Raw genomic sequence first — 18,831 nt, forward strand, 5'->3', positions numbered from 1 at the left:
TTACATTAAAAGGGGTTCTGCAGTTCTTTTAAACTGATTACCTATCCTGTGGATCAGACGCCCAGGACCCCTGCCGATCAGCTGTTTGAGAAGGCAGCAGCGCCATGGCCTTGTCACTGGGCCTGCGGTAAACAGGGAGTAGTATCACTGGCCTGGCTGCGGCTAAGCTCCATTCAAGTGAACAGAGATTAGCCCCGCCCAGGCCATTGATACTAGTCGTGACGCTGCCTTCTCAAACAGCTGATCGGCGGGGGTCCCGGGTGTCGGACCCCCGCCGATCAGAGGCTGATGATCTATCCTCTAGATAGATCAGTTTAAAAGAACTGCAGAACCCCTTTAATCCTGGGATAACACCTGTAAAGCCAGCTATGGAACTGATTAAAAAATTCTGTCCACGTGTTGGATGCAGGTTTAGGATGAAGGGGCGCTACATCACAATGCAAAAAGGGACGCTGCCGTAATCCTCCTCCTCCTACAAGCACAAAACTAATGAGGAGGCTGCCTCGTCCATCAGCAGACGTTCCATTTTCCTCAGAGGATAATATATACACGTTTTATTTCCCAGCTGCCCACCTATAGCATCGCTCCCACTTACTCTATGCAAAATCCTCAGGCTGTTCCAGCCTCCCTCACCTCCGCCACCATCTTAACATTTTTTTTCTTCAGTCCCCGAAATTGAAATTTCAGAATATATGTGTCTGCTGTAATTGTTGCTAGATTAGGTGTCAGCCTGATAAGATGTAACTAATACGTCCTTTTTCGGCAGGGCCCTGCTTCCCCGCACATAATGAATCGGACGGCTTCTTACCAGCCTTTGGCAATTTGGTTGTAAAAACTTCACTGCGGAGATGGATTTGATAATTGCACAGGTGCCAGGGAATAACAAACTCCTGAAAGCATCACTCCAGCTCCATCTCATCCGTTATACTCGCAGGCCCGGCGCAGGCTACTTTGTATGTTTTAAAGGGGCTGGTGCCAGATTTGCTTTGCAACCATTTCTCTTCTCATTACTACCTTACATGACTCAATGGATTTTAGTATACAGATCATGGGAAGGGGCGGGAAAAAAAATTAAAATATATTTACATTTTTTTTTGTTCTTTTATGTTTCAATATAAAATTTTTCCAACCAGAAAAATTACAAATTAAATATATTCTACCAAGTTCACTCCCCCCCCCTTCCCCCACAGCCGCTCTCTGGGGTCTTCCCAGGTATTTTCAGTTCACGAAACCAGTTCAATATATCACAGATGATGGCGGACTAAATCTCGGGCTATGCAGCTGTACTTCTTGATCGTTTACTTCATGTACTTCTCTTGTTGCTCAGCCAATATTTTAGCAGATGATTTTGCATCGTAGAACAGTTCGTTGATTTCTTCCACGTGCTCCTTTTCAATGCTGTCTTTGCCGTTGATTTTGGCGAGGAGGTTGGCCGGGGTCAGCAGCTGTACAGAGTACCTGCCGGGGCACAGGGTGGGATTTGTTGAGGTAAGTGATGAAAATTGGACTAGAATATTCATTAGAAATAAAAATAAATACATAAAAAAAAAATATATATGTTTGTTTCACCTTAGGGAGCTGATGCCTCATTATTAGGGCAAGATCATAGGGAATGAATGCATGAAGGCAAACCACGGTAGAAAATGGCAGCAAGACTTGCCATTTTATTGGTATGGTTTGTCCGTGTGCATTCATAGTGACAAACCCCTTTTTAAAAAATGATCCAGCAGCCATGGGTCCAGCACCGCAGAAGCCACTATACGGAAGGGGAAGCAGTACATCTCGCCAATCAAATAGCTGACTAATAATAGGTGGTCATGAAGGTGAAAAATGCGTTCAGTGAAAAATGCGCTATTTTGCAGGCAAAGTCATTTCGTTTTACCTGCGATCGCGTTTTTATCACGCGGGTGCAATGCGTTTTGATGCATTTTGCACGCTTGATAAACTGAATGTATACAAACAATATCTCTTAGCAACCATCCGTGAAAAACACTCGCTTGCGGATGCGATTTTCACGCAGCTCCATTCACTTCTATGGGGCCAGCGTTGCGTGAAAAACGCAGAATATAGAACATGCTGCGATTTTCACGCAACGCACAAGTGATGGGTGAAAACCAAACGCACATGTACACAGCTCTATTGAAATGAATGGGTCCAGATTCCGTGCGGGCGCAATGCGTTCGCATCACGCATTGCACCCGCGCGGAATACGCACGTGAAAGGGCCGTTAGAATGGGGCGGCTGCTGTGTATTACAGCCGTTTTACTGGTCATCTATGCTGCGCCAGTGTGATCAACACGATCAGCATGCTTGTCCTCATGGTAAGGCCTCATGCACACGACCGTTCCGTTTTTTGCGGTCTGCCCATTGTAGAAATGACTATTCTTGTCCGCAAATGGACAAGAATAGGACATGCTATATTTTTTTTGCGGGGCCTCGGAACGGAGCAACGGATGCGGACACCACACGGAGTGCTGTCCGCATCTTTTGCGGCCCCATTGAAGTGAATGGGTTTGCACCCGAGCCGCAAAAACTGTGGCTTGGATGCGGACCCGAACGGTCGTGTGCATGAGGCCTAAAGCTACATAAAACCTCAAGGACAAGCGTCCTCATCCTGCGGTGTTAACTCAGCAACGGTGAACTCAGATTTTAAAGAATTTGTTAGAGATTTGGCAAAAATGGGGGAGCAGCCATGACACTGCTTCTAGAATCTGTGTCAGGAAACATTGGGTTTATAAAATTACACCACTTCAACGGACCTCCTTTCCTGGAGGTAAAGAATCACTTGGCGGCCTTAATGTCATCAGATGTGGAGGGTAATGCACCTGTGCTGTTGGGATACCTGACAGCTGGCATCTATCTACCTGAGCTGTGAGGTCCAACTCAGACGGTCCTCAGATGGTCCGTCCTTTAGTGCCCTCTCCGAGATGAGAAGAATGACCGGCAGAGCTTACACATCATTTACCTTAATGTTGTCTTGGTGCCGATCTCTCCCAAGTGATTCAAGGCTTCCTCGCTAATGTTAATCCCTTCGGTCTGCGCACGAATCTTTATAATCTGAAACAAGAGACCAAATAAGAAACCGTTATCCCACACAATTATTCTGAACGGCGCCATGACTTTGGGAAGGATTTGTTTTTCATCAGATCTCATTGGCATCTTAGAACGTACCTTTGATAATTAAACCTACAACTCCTGCCTGGTGTACTTTTTTTTCTCATCAGGGTGGTTTAATTAGCCCATCTAATTAGCAGCCAATAAAATGGATGCAAGGCCAAGCTGATGATCTTCCTAATATTGTAGGACACAGTGACAAGGTGCTGCACATAATAAGCATAGAGCTGGCACCGTACGCCAAGACGCCAGTTCGCACTGCTGAGTGATAAGGGGTAGAGTCTGGATAATGGTATTGTGTGTTGTACTGCTGAGATAGCAAGTCTCATATAATACAGGTATTTTTCACTTTGGCAGCTCTGTAAACAAGATAGCAGGAGGCGCCTGCTTAAATTAAAACTGGGAACGCACAACAAGTAGACGGCGTGTGACCGCTCCAGAAACTTTACAGACAGCCACCTGAGAAACGAGAATAAATGCCAGGACTTTTGATTCATTTACAGAATCCTAATGCTCTCTCCTTAACCATTTAGAGCTTCTTCACGGATTGGTGAATCACAGACAACACACAGATCCACTGATTTCAGTGCGTTTATTCACACACTTGTTTTCCCACAGACTGAGGAACATGCCCATTGAAGTCTGTGGGTCATGGATACCACCAACAGAACACAAATGGCATCTATGTTCTGTCAACGGATTTCATGGTTGGAGACGCTCTGGAAATCTTTTTCAGACTAAGCAGTGCATATGAAAAACGGATGACAAGACCAAAAACGATCCTTTACGGATGAAATGCTGCAGTTTTTTTTTTTTGTTTTTTTTTTTTACAGATGTAAAAGGGAGACAGACGTATCAAACATGCCTTAAAAGGGGTTGTCTGGTTTCTGATATTGATGACCTATCAATATCAGATTGGCGGGCGTCTGAATCCAGCACCCACACCGATCAGCTGTTTGAATGGGAGTAACTACAACTGCTCCTTCCCATTCAAGAGACTGGGACAGAGGAGCTGTAATATCGATGGAGATCTGGTAAGCAGTGAGGAGAACGCAGCGCTTGCGGGGAGTCAGACCCCCGTGGATCTGATATTGATTACGTATCCTGGGGATAGGTCATCAATTTCGTAAAACAGACAACCCCTTTGTAGGAGTTGTCTAGTTTTAGGCGGAACAGGATCCACCTGAAATAAAGAACGGGTAAGTATTTACCTGACAGATACAAACCGACGCTCCAGTCAGGCTCCTCATACCCAGCTGCAGAGATGAGACCTCACATATGACTGCAGCAGTCATATGTTGTAGACATGGCATCACCACTGCAGTTGGGAAAACAGAGCCCCGCCGGGAGAACTGGTACGGGATCTGTCAGATAAGTACTTACCTATTCTTTATTTCAGGTGGAAATAGGACAACACCTTTACAGTTCGGCTCTGGAGCCACTTCAATAATTATATCAGGGAATTGTATAAATATAACCCAGTATGTGAATACAGGAATCACAGAGAAGCAAATGTCTGCAACAAATCTGCCATGTGTGAATATATCCTAAGGCTGCAGGAAATGTATTTTTATTTTTTTTGCAGATATATTACAGATGGCGTCAGTAGAATAATACATATACTTATGGTATATTCATACGCAGTAATTCGTTGCAAAAATTTCAGCAATTTTTCTATATGACGTGTGTAAATACGCTCTCATACAGCTCTCTGAAATAAGAACCTGTAATAAGGAACATAATATTTCTCACCTGCTTCATTTCCTGTGGTGTGTACAGCATGGTGCGGATAATCATCACTCTGTCTAGCAGATCCAGAGGGATCCCATGAGGGGAAACCACATCTTCAGTGCCCCTGCAATAAATCACAGAATTATATAACATCGTGGGCTAATCTTAAAGGGCTATTTCCATGTTCTAAAGTGATGGCATATCAGTACTTTATGTTATCACTTTATGGTCAGTGAGGCTCCGACCTCTGGGACCACCACCAATCTGGAAAACGAAGGGGCTGCAGAACAGGAGTAATGCTGTGATCACCTTCAGTTTTTCCTGCACACCAGTGGCTCAGCAGGTAACTGCTGAACAGCTTTATTCAAATGAATGGGGATGGAAAGGGTACTGCTGCGAGGGCAAAACTTAAGGGGCGCAGCACTGACTTAACCTACTTTAGGGTCCATTCACACGTCCGCAATTCTGTTCCGCATTTTGCGGAACGGAATTGCGGACCCATTCATTTCTATGGGGCCACACTATGTGCTGTCCGAATCCGGAAATGCGGATCCGCACTTCCATTCCCGAAAAAAAATAGAACATGTCCTATTCTTGTCCGCAATTGCAGACAAGATTAGGCATTTTCTATTATAGTGCCAGCGATGTGCGGTCCGCAAAATGCGGAACGCACATTGCCGGCGTCCGTGTTTTACGGATACGGATGTGTGAATGGACCCTTATTCTCAGGATCACTGGGGATACCAGAGGTCAGAGCCCAACTAATCGTAAAATGATGGCATATCTTACACAGCAGGGAAACCCCTTTAACCTTTCTCAACTGTCAACAAGTAAAGACGATTTCTGTGTCCGACATAAGCATCAAGAAGCATTCAGTACCTAACAACGCAGTTGCCTCGATTAGTAGCAAAGATGACAATGGGAGCGAGTGATGACTCCAGGGCTCGGTGGAGGTAAGTAAAACATTCGATGTCCAGCATGTGAACTTCATCAATGAACAGCACCCCGGGCACCAGCTCTGCAATGCCCTGGTCAATGTATTTGTTCACCACTTTGTTGATTTCACCTCTCAGTTTATCTAGGAAAGAAGCAAGAAGTTATATCCTTGTGCTGCAAATCAGATATTTACTGTAAGCACCCAAGAAAGAGCAATTCCACCCATTTCTACAATTCCCTCTTCACATTTAGGAAGATTACCCCAGACAGCAAAGACACGTACCTGTGATTTCAGTTTTCTTTGGCTTCATCAATTGACCCATCATAGACAGAATGTCTTGTCCACCCTTTATTATGATTAATATAAAAACAGAAGTATAAAGGTTTAGCACCATAGTGGATGTGCAGCATATATGCAGCCTATTCTAATTGCCTTATTCTATGAATTTACTGCTTAATCCATTCTCTCATGAAAAGGTTAATGGGCTATCAAACATATAGTCACAGAACTATAAGAAGGACTGATAATGTTCACATTTATGTATGGAAAAGGTTTCTGGGGGTAACCATTAGGGATCGACCGTTATTTATTTTTTAGGGCCGATACCGATAATTTGTGAACCGTCAGGCTGATAGCCGATAATTTATACCGATATTCTGGGAATTTTCATTCTTGAAAAAAAAAAATAATTCCTACACAAATCTGCTGAAAATTAATGTTTATTGTTAACGTGTATTTTTATTTATTTTTGTAAATCTTTCTTTTTCATTTATACTTAATATTTTTTTTTACTAACTTTTAGCCCCCTTAGGGACTAGAACCCTTGTCCTATTCACCCTGATAGATCTCTATCAGGGTGAATAGGATCTCACACTGTCCCTGCTGCTCTGTGCTTTGTGCACACAGCAGCATGGAGCTGAACTTGGCAGCCAGGGCTTCAGGAGCGTCCTGGCTGCCATGGTAACCGATCGGAGCCCAAGGATTACACAGCTTGGGCTCCGATCGGAGGAGCAGGGGAGAGGGGATCCTGTGGCCACTGCCACCAATGATTAATAATGGGTGGGGGGGGGGGGGGGCGCACTGCGCCACCAATGTTTTTAATACTGGGATGGGGGTGGGGGGCGCACTGCGCCACCAATGATTAATACTGGGGGGCTTGGGCGCACTGCGCCACCAATGAAGATAAGTCTTGCATTAATTCATATACAGGAGGCGGGAGCTGGATGCAGAATCACATAGCCGGCTCCCGACCTCTATGAGTGGTAGCTGTGATCCGCGGCACCTAAGGGGTTAACTACCGCAGATCGCAGCTACCACTCATAGAGGTCGGGAGCCGGCTATGTGATTCTGCAGCCAGCTCCCGCCTCCTGTATATGAATTAATGAAAGACTTATCTTCATTGGTGGAGCGGTGGCCACAGCCCCTCCCCTTCTTTTATCCTCTCTCCTCTAATTGGCGGCAGCAGCATCACAGGGGGGAGGGAGACACTGCTTCCTACTCCCCTGTGCTGCTGAGGGAACACAGAGAGCGCTGACAGCAGCGCGTTCTGTGTTCCCAATACGTTATTGGTATATCGGCAAAATAAATGCCGATAACGTTCAAAATCCTGAATATCGGCCGATAGCGGTAAAACCGATAATCGGTCGATCCCTTGTAACCATAAATGCAGAGATGGGGAACTTTTAACGTAAACTACAGAGTACTAAAGTTCCTAGCCTGAAGTGGTTGATACCAGTGAACATCAGGTTATATATATCCTGCACAGTAAGATGCACTCCAATTAGGAATGCTAATTTAAAGGAGTTGTCCAGGATTCTAACAGCCTATCCCCAGTATAGGCAACCAATATCAGATCTTGTAACACCAACGTTGGGACTACACAGCTCCGTCCATTGTGTACTGGATGGAGCTGGTTACCAATCACTTCAGTGGGAGCAGCGCAGCAGTTCCTATCTCCACTCACTACACGGTAACAGCTGATCGGTAGGGGTGTGGGGTATCAGCACCTCATCGATCTGCTGTTGATCGATTATCCTGTAAAGCCAGACATAGGAGACTGTCAAGGTGTTCATTTCCTTTGCCATCAACATCCTAGACAACCTTCATGAGCTTAATTCTCATCACATAAGATTGGGCAGGAACCAACAGTATTATAAAACATTATAATGCCATGAGTTTGCGCCACAGAAGCAATGTTCATCCCGGGAAATACAGCGTCTCCCAGACTGAATATACTTGTGTGAAACTGGCCTAACTCTGCACCTCCTGATAATATTAGGCAGCTGCAAACTCAACTTACCTGAGGTCTTGCATTGGCCACATCCAGGTCATGGAGCGTGACGTCCTGAATCACCTCTTTCTTCTTATGGACATCGCCCTTTGGCAAGGGCACGTACTCCTCCGCTTCAAGGTCAAACTCTGTGGCATAGGTGTCACACCTGCCCTGCCTCTGTGCAGTGGGGACAGAAGGCGAGTTAGTGAAAGGGAAGCAGGTGTGCTGCGAGGGCGGCTGCCAAATCCCTGACTGACAGGCTGCTGATGGCAGGCAGCGAGGACTCGCTTCCCAATTTTAGATTTGCTGAAAGTTTATATCACAAGCTCCAACCTGCAAAAACCTTCTTATCCTCATGAAAGTAGCGATGTCTGATCATATAAAAATCAAATACATAAAAGAGGTTTCGATTATATAAATTGGTTTGGTTGGGTGTTATTTTAGGTCTGTTAGAAGCGTGCAGTGAAACTATAGGCTGTACACAGGATTCAAGAGACTTACCTTTACGGCTCCACTGTTTGCTTCAATGTAGATGACATCCCCAACTTCCACCCGCTCCTTCTGTAGACTTTCATAGATGCTGGGATCCAGCTAAATAGAAACAAACATAAGGCAATTAACACCTTGACAGTCTCCTTTATCTGGTATTACGGCCCCTTTCACCTGAATGCTCTGATCAGCCGAAGTTGGACACAAATTCGTGCGTGACTTCGTTGAATAACTTTTGCAATTGATTTTCAAAGTGGAAAAACACTTTAAGGCTCCAGTCACACATCCGTGTGTGTTTTGCGGATACACGGATCCGCAAAACACGAAGACCGGCAATGTGCATTCTGTATTTTGCGGACCGCACATCGCCGGCAATTGCGAACCAGAATAAGACATGTTCTATTTTTTCAGGATCAGAATTGCAGATCCGGAAGTGCTGGTCCACATTTCCATGTCCGGGCAGCACATCATGCGGCCCCAAGGAAATGAATGAGTCCGCAATTCCGTTCCGCAAAATGTGAAACAGAATTGCAGACGTGGGAATGGAGCCTAAAACTTGAAACTGAACTATTACTGAAGGTATTCAACAAAGTCACAGACTTTCTGAATAACTAACTTTGGCTCACCGGAGCCCATACATTCTAATACTGTATGGAGACTAATCTCCATACAGTATTATTCCGAAGTTTTGAACGAAACTACTTTGGAAGAAGCATCCGAAAGCTCGCTTCGCTCAACACTAATCAAGGGGTCTGGACTGGGAGTCAACCCTTTAACCACACAGATTGTACCATCAGTCAGTAAGCATACAATGAATACAACGCACCTTTAACTGTTTGGTTCCTTTGGCTGTTTTCAGGCCTATAATGACGTGACTGATAGTTTTGCCGTAGCCTCCCATTGGATTCTCAGTCTCACAGGGGGTCAGTTCCGTCACCTCTCCTTCATACACTTCCTTCGTTTCTCGGATTCTCAGACCTGCAGGAAAGAAGCATTTAGACTTTATTACAGGAAAAAGGGCAAAGAATGAAGAACTCAACGTTCCGATGAAGCAGAGGAGCAGTGTAAAGCATGGATTAAAAGAGGGATTAAGCAGCAGCCTAAAGGGCCCCTTCACATGCGGCCGATTTCATTGCAGACATTTCTGCAAGTGAAAATCAGGTCCATTCACCCATGTGCTCCCCCACCATGAGAACCCCTTTCAGATGACTGCAACTAATATTAAATCCCAAAAATGTCTGCAACAAAATATGCGTGGCATGTGAAAGCACCCTTAAGGTAGGACCATACGGCAGGGCCGGATACCATGCAGGCCTAATTAAACTAATGAGGACCGCACCGTACTGGTAGAGGTAGTCCCACAAAAATATTCTGTAGTTTTCAAACCAGCTCCTGGATCTGAATACTTTTGTAATTGCATGTAGCCAGCGAGTTGTTCAATAAAATGTATCTGTATAGCGCCACCTGCTGTTTGTTTTATTTCTCTGTCCACCTTACTGAGGTGGACGCACATGCTCTGTTCCATCCTTCAACTACCTCCTGGAACTGTGATAGGAAGAGAGATGCTGCAATAAGAACAGGTCCCTTAGCTGCAGCAGAAAGGGCACACTCCATGAGCTGCCAGCTTGATATAAATCTAGTCTCATTTTTTACATTAATCACAGCATAACCCCTTAAAGGACTATGCGATATTGAGGGTGCTGACCAACTGAACAGTGCAGCCCTCATTACTTTAATTGGTGCCCACCGCGGTTGCGACACAACCGCACTGTTTGCGTGTGTTAGGGCCTCTGATGAGACAGGTGATAGTTTAATGGGTGAAGTCCCAGGTAGCAGCTGTTGAGCTATGGCCAAAAGCCCAGGTAAGAGCGATCTGCAAAGAAATGAATTAGCTGTGTAGTTTGGATAAAACTATTATAAAACCGTTTTCCCCCAATTAATTTGCAAACTGCGCTGACCCACAGTTTTCGGCTGCAACTGACACACGTTGGGCCTCCATGTGGGACCCCACAACTAGATAACACCTCCTCTGACCAAACCAAAAGGGAGGCCAAAGCAGCTTTATTCCCTTCCCCATACTGAAAACCCAAGTTCTCATCACTCTGACCAGTAGTTTTCATAAACGGCAAACTGGGACCATGAGAAACAGTCTATGGGGTTTTCTGCTCGCCCCTATGCTGTATACATGGACACATACCATGGGGTGAATTGCTCGTTGTCTTAACTACACCCGCACACGTCGGGTGCTCCCTAAACTGACCCAAGGCTTACACTCGGGTATTCGCAGAGTTAATATCGCCATTTTTACGCCTTAATCTGAACCCCGGCTTATTTAGACAAACATGATAACGAGACCTCGACGTCCGAGTTACCACTGCAGTTATAAGATGGCGGGCTGGCCTCCAAGAGACAATTCATTGCAAACACTTGAAAGAGGTTTAAATCAGTGGCAAACACAATTTTCGGCTGCCCTTGTGGAGAGGAAGAAAATAACTTGTATTCCTGCAAAAAGAATAATCCATGCGCGAAGGAGAGAAACATAAGGAGCGTCGCAAATGCCTCCTCTGCGTCGTTCAAACATCACCGGGGCCGCCCCGTATTTCACTTTTATTCGCCGTCCTCTAGGGCACAGTCTCGCCGAGTAAACGGAGCAGGGAGATCAGATTAGGAAGAGTCCCCCATAATGAATACAGGCATTAATGGACGGTCATAAAGGAGAAGTGATGGAGCCACCGCCAGCAAAAGGAGACGGAGCGGGAGAAGAGACAGCAAGGAATGTAATCTAAGTGTCACGGCTGTCAGAATACAGCAGTCTACCAAGAGATGGCGAGGCAGATACAAGACAGGAGACCGGATACATCCCATCCCCGGTGGTGTATCCACCATGGAAGCAAAGCACACCACTGTAATGGGGTCTGGCCCTCAACTTCTTATTCCTGATCCCAATGGTATTTTCTTGCAGCTGCCACTAGAGCTAGCTAGCTGTAAAAGAGCTTTTACAGCTTCCATCGAGTTCAATGGTATTTGAACACATTCTATGCACTGAGCGCCCCCTAGTGGTGGCTGCAGGCAGCCAGTTCTATAAATATGATGTGCAAGAGGATGCAGGGGATTTATCCACGCCAGATGTCCAGTGCAGATGCTTTGAGAAATATGGTGTTCAGAATGAACATGACAAAGACACTGGGTAAACTGGGTGTGGTGATGAGTGACTTTTCTTGGTTTGCAGAAATATCACTGGAAGGGTGTCCCTTACAATCTAGCACAGAGATCAGCAACCTTCGCCACTCCAGATGTTCAGAAATTACAACTCCCAGAATGCCTCATTCACTTCTATGGGACTTGGGAGAACAGCCGAGCATGTTTGCATGCTGGGAGTTGTAGTTTCACAGCAGCTGGATGCCAAAGGTTGCAGATCCCTGATCTAGGTATAGATTCTATTGGGGGAGGGGGAGATTTGCTTCTATTGCAAAATACCACCACCCACAAAAATAAAATAAAAATACAACATCCTGTAAAACTCAAGAAATCTGGCTTGTCAGAAGTTTCTTATGATTCCAGCACACATCCAGTAGGCTTATACGGAAGTCGCTCTCTTTGGGTAATACTTGCTGACTTCTTAGTGCTGTAGTCTAAAAATCAAAAGTTCAGACTGCTGCTGTGCCTTCGACCTCTAGGTTTCCATGCTTTACAGTGCAGCTCTGCTTGTACACACTGGCACCACCTGGACACAGGATCACCAGCAGCTCACTAGGGGGTCGATCAATAGAGACAAGTGTAGATTTTGTTGTTGCAGGAGCCAACCGTCATCACTATGTGTACACACAGACAGACAGAAGGTAGATACCATATGCAGATCATGTTTGTCTTCATGGTCTATAGCAGGAATCAGCAACCTCCGGCACTCCAGCTGCTGTGAAACTACAACCCCCATCATGCAAACTTAGCTGTTCTTCGAACTCCCACAGAAGTGAAAAGAGGATTCTGGGAGTCGTACTTTGAAGGTTGCTGAAAACCCTGTTCTAGTGTCACGGCTGTCAAACCTTTTATAAAAAAAAAAAAAAAACACTATGTAAATGTGCCGCTTTATAGAAGAGAACCCCGTCGTTGATCGTACGTCAGGACGCCTTGTGTCATTGTTCGTATTCTGTAATCCACGATATTAGATTTGGAAACCTCTTTAAACTCCGGGGCAGCGACAATCCTTTTCACAGCTAGTCAACAAGTCTATATCGGTCCTTTGCCGGATTTGCAATGACTCGAGCAGAAGAAACATCTGCAATTAAATATGTTCCGGACTCTGAAGGTGCAGCTCGAATTAGATGTTTAATTTACGCAGGGTGGAGGAATCCTATTACGATCTCTCTCCTAATCCCAATCCGTATATGAAATTGAAAATTCCACAAAAGAATCCCCCCCCTGCCCCCAGTCTTTCAGTAAATCCAATATTTGTTTAGAGCCTTCCCGTGTGCTGACATTTAAAGAATGTTCCCCGGTAACAAAAGCGTCGGCTGTTCGCGGTGATTTAACTCTCAGACTGTTATCTTGGGGGAATGACAACGGGGATGACACAGGTTTCATCTGTTGGTTCAAATTTCCAAATCCCTGACAGGCAACTTCATCACATCAAGGAAATATTGCAGACGCTTCTCTTTTCATTTCTGCTGCAGAGGTTTCTCCCGCCGTCCCTCCCTCTCTGCCCCTGACTTGACAGGAATTTAAAGACTAGATAATGTGGACTGTCCCCTTTCTTTGCAGTGGGGAAAAAAAAAAACACATAAAAATCAATAAAAGGTCAAGCTTTATTTGACTCTGGGATTAAAAGGAAGGAGATTTGTCTCCTCGGCTGCGACTCACGGCTCAGAAAATGATCACCCGCGATTTCAATAACAGAGGCGGCCTGGTGATCTTCTTCGATCGGAATTGTCCATAGCCGCCTTTTTCGCACCTCATTGCCTCCACCCCCCCTCCCACCGCTTACAGCCTCTCAGCGGATAAGGAAGAGATTTTATGATGTTGAAATGCCATCGGCTGGATTATCTTTATTAGACAACCCCTTTCAGAATGCAGCCCCCCCCCCCCCCCCAAGGACTATCGGCAGATCGTCCAGGGTCCAGCAGCAAATAGTTCATTTTGCAGGGGGAACTGTAGGACGACATAGTGGCCACTCACATAATACCTGAGCGGCTAGAGCCTACCAGAACTGGGCAACCCCTCCCTCAATGACATTTGGACAGGGGTTGTCTAGTCCCCTCCTGCTAAATAAAGTTACCATCAAAGGGACATGAACCGTAATGCTAATTTCACACGGACAAGATTTCCTTCTGCATGTGATGCGTGTAGCGAACGCATCGCATCCGAACCTGTGTATTTTCGATAGGTCAGACCGTCTGTGCACATGAGCGACATTTTTCATGCATCATCTCTGCGTTCAGGAAACCTCTTAGCACGTTCCAGCTTGACAGTTTTCATGCAGCCCTTGCCCCACAGAAGTGAATGGGGCCGTGTAAAAAAAAAAAAAAAAAAAAAAAAAAAAAAAAAAAAAAAAACGGCTGCAATCCAGATGGAAAAACGGAAATGCTGAAAGCAAATCACAGACAAAACTGAGTAAGGCTACTTTCACACCAGCGTTTTTGCTGGATCAGGCAAGGTTCAGCAAAAACACTTCCGTTACTGATAATACAACCGTCTGCATCCGTTATGAACGGATCCGGTTGTATAATCTTTAACATGGCCAAGACGGATTCATCATAAACTCCACTGAAAGTCAATGGGGGACGGATCCGTTTTCTATTGTGTCAGAAAAAAACTGATCCATCGCCATTGACTTGCACTATGGGTCATGACGAATCAGTCTTGCTCTGCATCCCATGATGGAAAGAAAACCGCAGACTGCTGCTCTCTGGTATGAGAACAGAATGCATTTTAGAGCACTCTGTTGTGTTCAGTTACGTTTTGTCCCTGGGGACAAAATGGAAGCGTTTTTTCCCAGTATTGAGACCCCATGACGGATCGCAATACCGGAAAATATTAACGCTAGTGTGAAAGTAGCCTAAAATTGCATGCAGAACCATCAGTTTTTTTCTGTATTTTTTCCGTATTGCTCATGTGAATGAGGCCTAAAGCCTCTTACAAGAGTGCAGGAAAGGCAGATATCAGTCACATGGATGTAAATATTTTTATATTTTTAGAGACTCCCAGAATTTACTTCCCTCCCAGTCAGTCATTCCACAGATGGACACTATAGTCAGAGAGCAATAGATGCAATGCAAATGGGGATATCATCAAGTTCATTCTCACCTTAAAAGGGAACCTGTCGCCTCCACTATGATGGCCCCGCTGACTGCAGCATAGTATAGTGACAGATCCACTGATTTCAGCACTTCTACAGTACTGACAGGCCGAACCTAGCAATGCATGCCAGCGTAGCGAGTGACATGAGTCCGATGAGATATGTGTGCCCCCCCCCCCCCCCAGGCATAATTGGCAGCTTCCTTTCTTATTTGTTACAGGAGGCTGAGTGGTAGGGGCACAAGTCTTATCGGACTCATGTCACTAGTAGCACTGATGTGCACTGAGAGGTTCAGACTGTCAGTACAGTAAAAGTACTGAATACTGGCCCAGAAGTGACATTGCAGGGGGTCTGTCACTAAACTATGCTGCCCTCTCTCTGCTTTTCCTAGGCAGAGTGACCACACATTCATCGGTCACGTGGCCTAGGAGCAGCTTAGTCACAGAAGTGAATGAGGCTGAGCTGCAATAGCAAGCACAACCATTATACAATGTACGGCGCTGTGCTTGGTGAGCTGAGAGAAGTCAGCAGCGCTCACAGGAACACCGCTGCCTTCTCAAACAGCTGATTGGGGTCTGATACCCGGGACCACCGCCAACCGATCAGATACTGATGACCTATCCTGAGGAAAATCTTGGAAAACCCCTTAAAAAAACAAAAAAAACAAAATAGAGCATGCATCCTTTCCTAAAACATGGACCGCGCAGACCCTGCTAAAATGCTGATGTGTGAATATACACATTACAATAAATGGGGAAGTGTGCTGTACGTGGAGAAGACGTACAGCACACATCGGTGGAACATGGACGTGTGAATGAGGCTTTAGCTTTCCTTTTTTTCCCCCACCATCTCCAGTCTTCCAGCTATGCCAGGGAAATATTACACCATGTAACACCCCAAGAATGGACCTCCCCTGCAGAGCTGCTATTACATGCACATACGAATACCTTCATACCCCCACTGATGATGACGAGTCCCACCTCTCCATCACTAAATGTCACTCCGATGACACTGGTCTCACATGCTCCCTGATAGGCCAGTCAGTTGAACAATCCTTTAATTTCCTCCCGACTGCAAGATACAGTTGCAAGAAAAAGTATGTGAACCCTTTAGAATGATATGGATTTCTGCACAAATTGGTCGTAAAATGTGATCTGATCTTCATCTAAGTCCCAACAATAGACAATCACAGTCGGGTTAAACTAATAACACACAAAGAATTAAATGTTACCATGTTTTTATTGAACACACCATGTAGACATTCACAGTGCAGGTGGAAAAAGTATGTGAACCCCTAGACTAATGACATCTCCAAGAGCTAATTGGAGTGAGGTGTCAGCCAACTGGAGTCCAATCAATGAGATGAGATTGGAGGTGTTGGTTACAGCTGCCCTGCCCTATAAAAAATACACACCAGTTCTGGGTTTGCTTTTCACAAGAAGCATTGCCTGATGTGAATGATGCCTCGCACAAAAGAGCTCTCAGAAGACCTAAGATTAAGAATTGTTGACTTGCATAAAGCTGGAAAGAGTTATAAAAGTATCTCCAAAAGCCTTGCTGTTCATCAGTCCACGGTAAGACAAATTGTCTATAAATGGAGAAAGTTCAGCACTAGTGTTGAGCGAACTTGTGTTAAGTTCAGCATCTAAAGTTCGAGTTCAGGTTATCAAAGTATCCAGTTATGGATTCTAAATTCCGTTATGGTCCGTGGTAGCGGAATCCATAACGGGATACTTCGATAACCCGAACTTTAGACGTATGTAATAATATATATATATATATATATATATATATATATATAAAAATTCCATATAAAAAAGTAAATACAAAAAATATTACATGATTACCATTAACAATAAGCGATTCACACCAGACATCCCAAGAATATTGCTGAACTGAAACAGTTCTGTAAAGAGGAATGGTCAAGAATTATTCCTGACCGCTGTGCACGTCTGATCTGCAACTACAGGAAACGTTTGGTTGAAGGTATTGCTGCCAAAGGAGGTTCAACCAGTTATTACATCCAAGGGTTCACATACTTTTTCCACCTGCACTGTGAATGTTTACATGGTGTGTTTAATAAAAACATGGTAACATTTAATTCTTTGTGTGTTATTAGTTTAAGCAGACTGTGATTGTCTATTGTTGTGACTTAGATGAAGATCAGATCACATTTTATGACCAATTTGTGCAGAAATCCATATCATTCCAAAGGGTTCACATACAGTTGCAAGAAAAAGTATGTGGAAATGCTCCTTAAAGAGAACCTGTCATCAACTTTATGCTGTTCATACTAACGGCAGCATAACGTAAAGACAGGAGAGTTGATTTCAGCGATCTGTCATTTATAAGTTAAAAGTAAGTGGTTGCCGAGAACCAACATCACAACCATTGCAGACTGGGCCTGGAAAAGAGTCCCGGCCTCCTGAGAAGAGTCCTGGTTATTCATGAAGTCCTGCTCTCCTGCTGATGACTGACCGGCTTCTACCTAGTTTTCTCCCTTTCTCTCTAGGAGAGAACTGCCAATCATCAGCAGATGGCGGGAGAGCATGAGATTACGAATAACCATGACACTTCTGAATATTAAGTAGTCCTCCATTTACTTGCCCCAAAATACAATGGGCAATGCATAGTGAGGTGGGTCGAGTTTAACCACTTCACATCTGGGCCTTTTACCCCCTTCCTGACCAGGCCTAATTTTGCAAATCTGACATGTGTCACTTTATGTGGTGATAACTTTGGAACGCTTTTACTTATCCAGCCCATTCTGAGACTGTTTTCTCGTGACACATTGTACTTAATGACAGTGGTAAATTTGAGTCGCTATATTTCACCTTTATTTATTACAATAATCCAAAATTTACAAAAAAATTTAGAAAAATTTGCAATTTTCTAAAATTCTATTTCTCTGCTTTTAAAAAAGATTTATTACTTTACATTCCCCATATGACTTAATGTTGGCATCATTTTGTAAATGTTATTTTATTTTATTAGGACGTTACAAGGCTTAGAAGTTTAGAAGCAATTCTTAATTTTTAAGAAAATTTCCAAAACCCACTTTTTAAGGGCCAGTTCAGGTCTAAAGTCACTTTGTGGGGCCTACTTAGTGGAAACCCCCCATAAATGACCCCATTGTAGAAACTACACCCCTCAAGTTACTCAAAACTGATTTTACAAACTTTGTTAACCCTTTAGGTGTTCCACAAGAATTAAAGGGAAATGGAGATGAAATTTCTAAATTTCACTTTTTGGGCAGATTTTCCATTTTAATAAATTTTTTTCTTTAACACATCGAGGGGGAACAGCCAAACAAAACTCAATATTACCCTGATTCTGCGGTTTACATAAACACCCCACATGTGGTCGTAAACTGATGTAAGGGCGCACGGCAGGGCACAGAAGAAAAGGAGCGCAGTATGGTATTTGGAAGGCAGATTTTGCTGAACTGGCTTTTAGTTGCCATGTCCCATTTGAAGCCCCCCCGATGCACCTTACAGTAGAAACTCCCAAAAAGTGAGTATTTATTTATTTTTACAGCGATCACCTGAGGGGTTAGGTCATGTGACATTTTTATAGAGCAGATCATTACAGACGTGGCAATATCTAATATGTATACTTTCTCTTATTTATTGAAGCTTTACAAAATAGCATTTTTTAAACCAAAAGAATTATGTTTTAGTGTCTCCATTGTCTGAGAGCCAGTTGTTTTTTTTTTGGACGATTGTCTTAGGTAGGGTCCCATTTTTGCAGGATGAGGCGACAGTTTGGTACTATTTTGATGGGCATACGCCTTTTTGATAGCTTGGTGTTGCAATTTTTATTAGGGTTAGGTCATGTAATATTTTTATAGAGATGGTTGTTACGGACGCGGCAATACTAATATATATATATATATATATATATATATATATATATATATATATATATATATATATATACATACACACACACACACACACACATACACTTTATTTCACTTTAACACTAGCATTTTTT

The 18,831-nt window shown here is 44.1% G+C and overlaps 1 protein-coding gene across 1 annotated transcript in view; it reads right to left on the reverse strand.

The window, feature by feature from the left end:
• Positions 1-1,085: 1,085 nt before the first annotated feature.
• The window catches only part of RUVBL1 (RuvB like AAA ATPase 1), a 28,406-nt gene continuing 10,660 nt past the window's right edge, over positions 1,086-18,831 (reverse strand). Inside the window, exons 4-11 of the mRNA XM_040408594.1 lie at positions 9,370-9,521; positions 8,556-8,645; positions 8,082-8,231; positions 6,065-6,128; positions 5,725-5,923; positions 4,867-4,969; positions 2,966-3,057; positions 1,086-1,458 (exon numbers count right to left, since the gene is read on the reverse strand). Coding sequence (XP_040264528.1) covers positions 1,299-1,458; positions 2,966-3,057; positions 4,867-4,969; positions 5,725-5,923; positions 6,065-6,128; positions 8,082-8,231; positions 8,556-8,645; positions 9,370-9,521 — 1,010 coding nt within the window. The 3' untranslated portion in view covers positions 1,086-1,298. The remainder of the gene's footprint in view (positions 1,459-2,965; positions 3,058-4,866; positions 4,970-5,724; positions 5,924-6,064; positions 6,129-8,081; positions 8,232-8,555; positions 8,646-9,369; positions 9,522-18,831) is intronic.

This window comes from Bufo bufo, chromosome 9 (assembly GCF_905171765.1).
Source record: "Bufo bufo chromosome 9, aBufBuf1.1, whole genome shotgun sequence".
Taxonomy (NCBI): domain Eukaryota; kingdom Metazoa; phylum Chordata; class Amphibia; order Anura; family Bufonidae; genus Bufo; species Bufo bufo.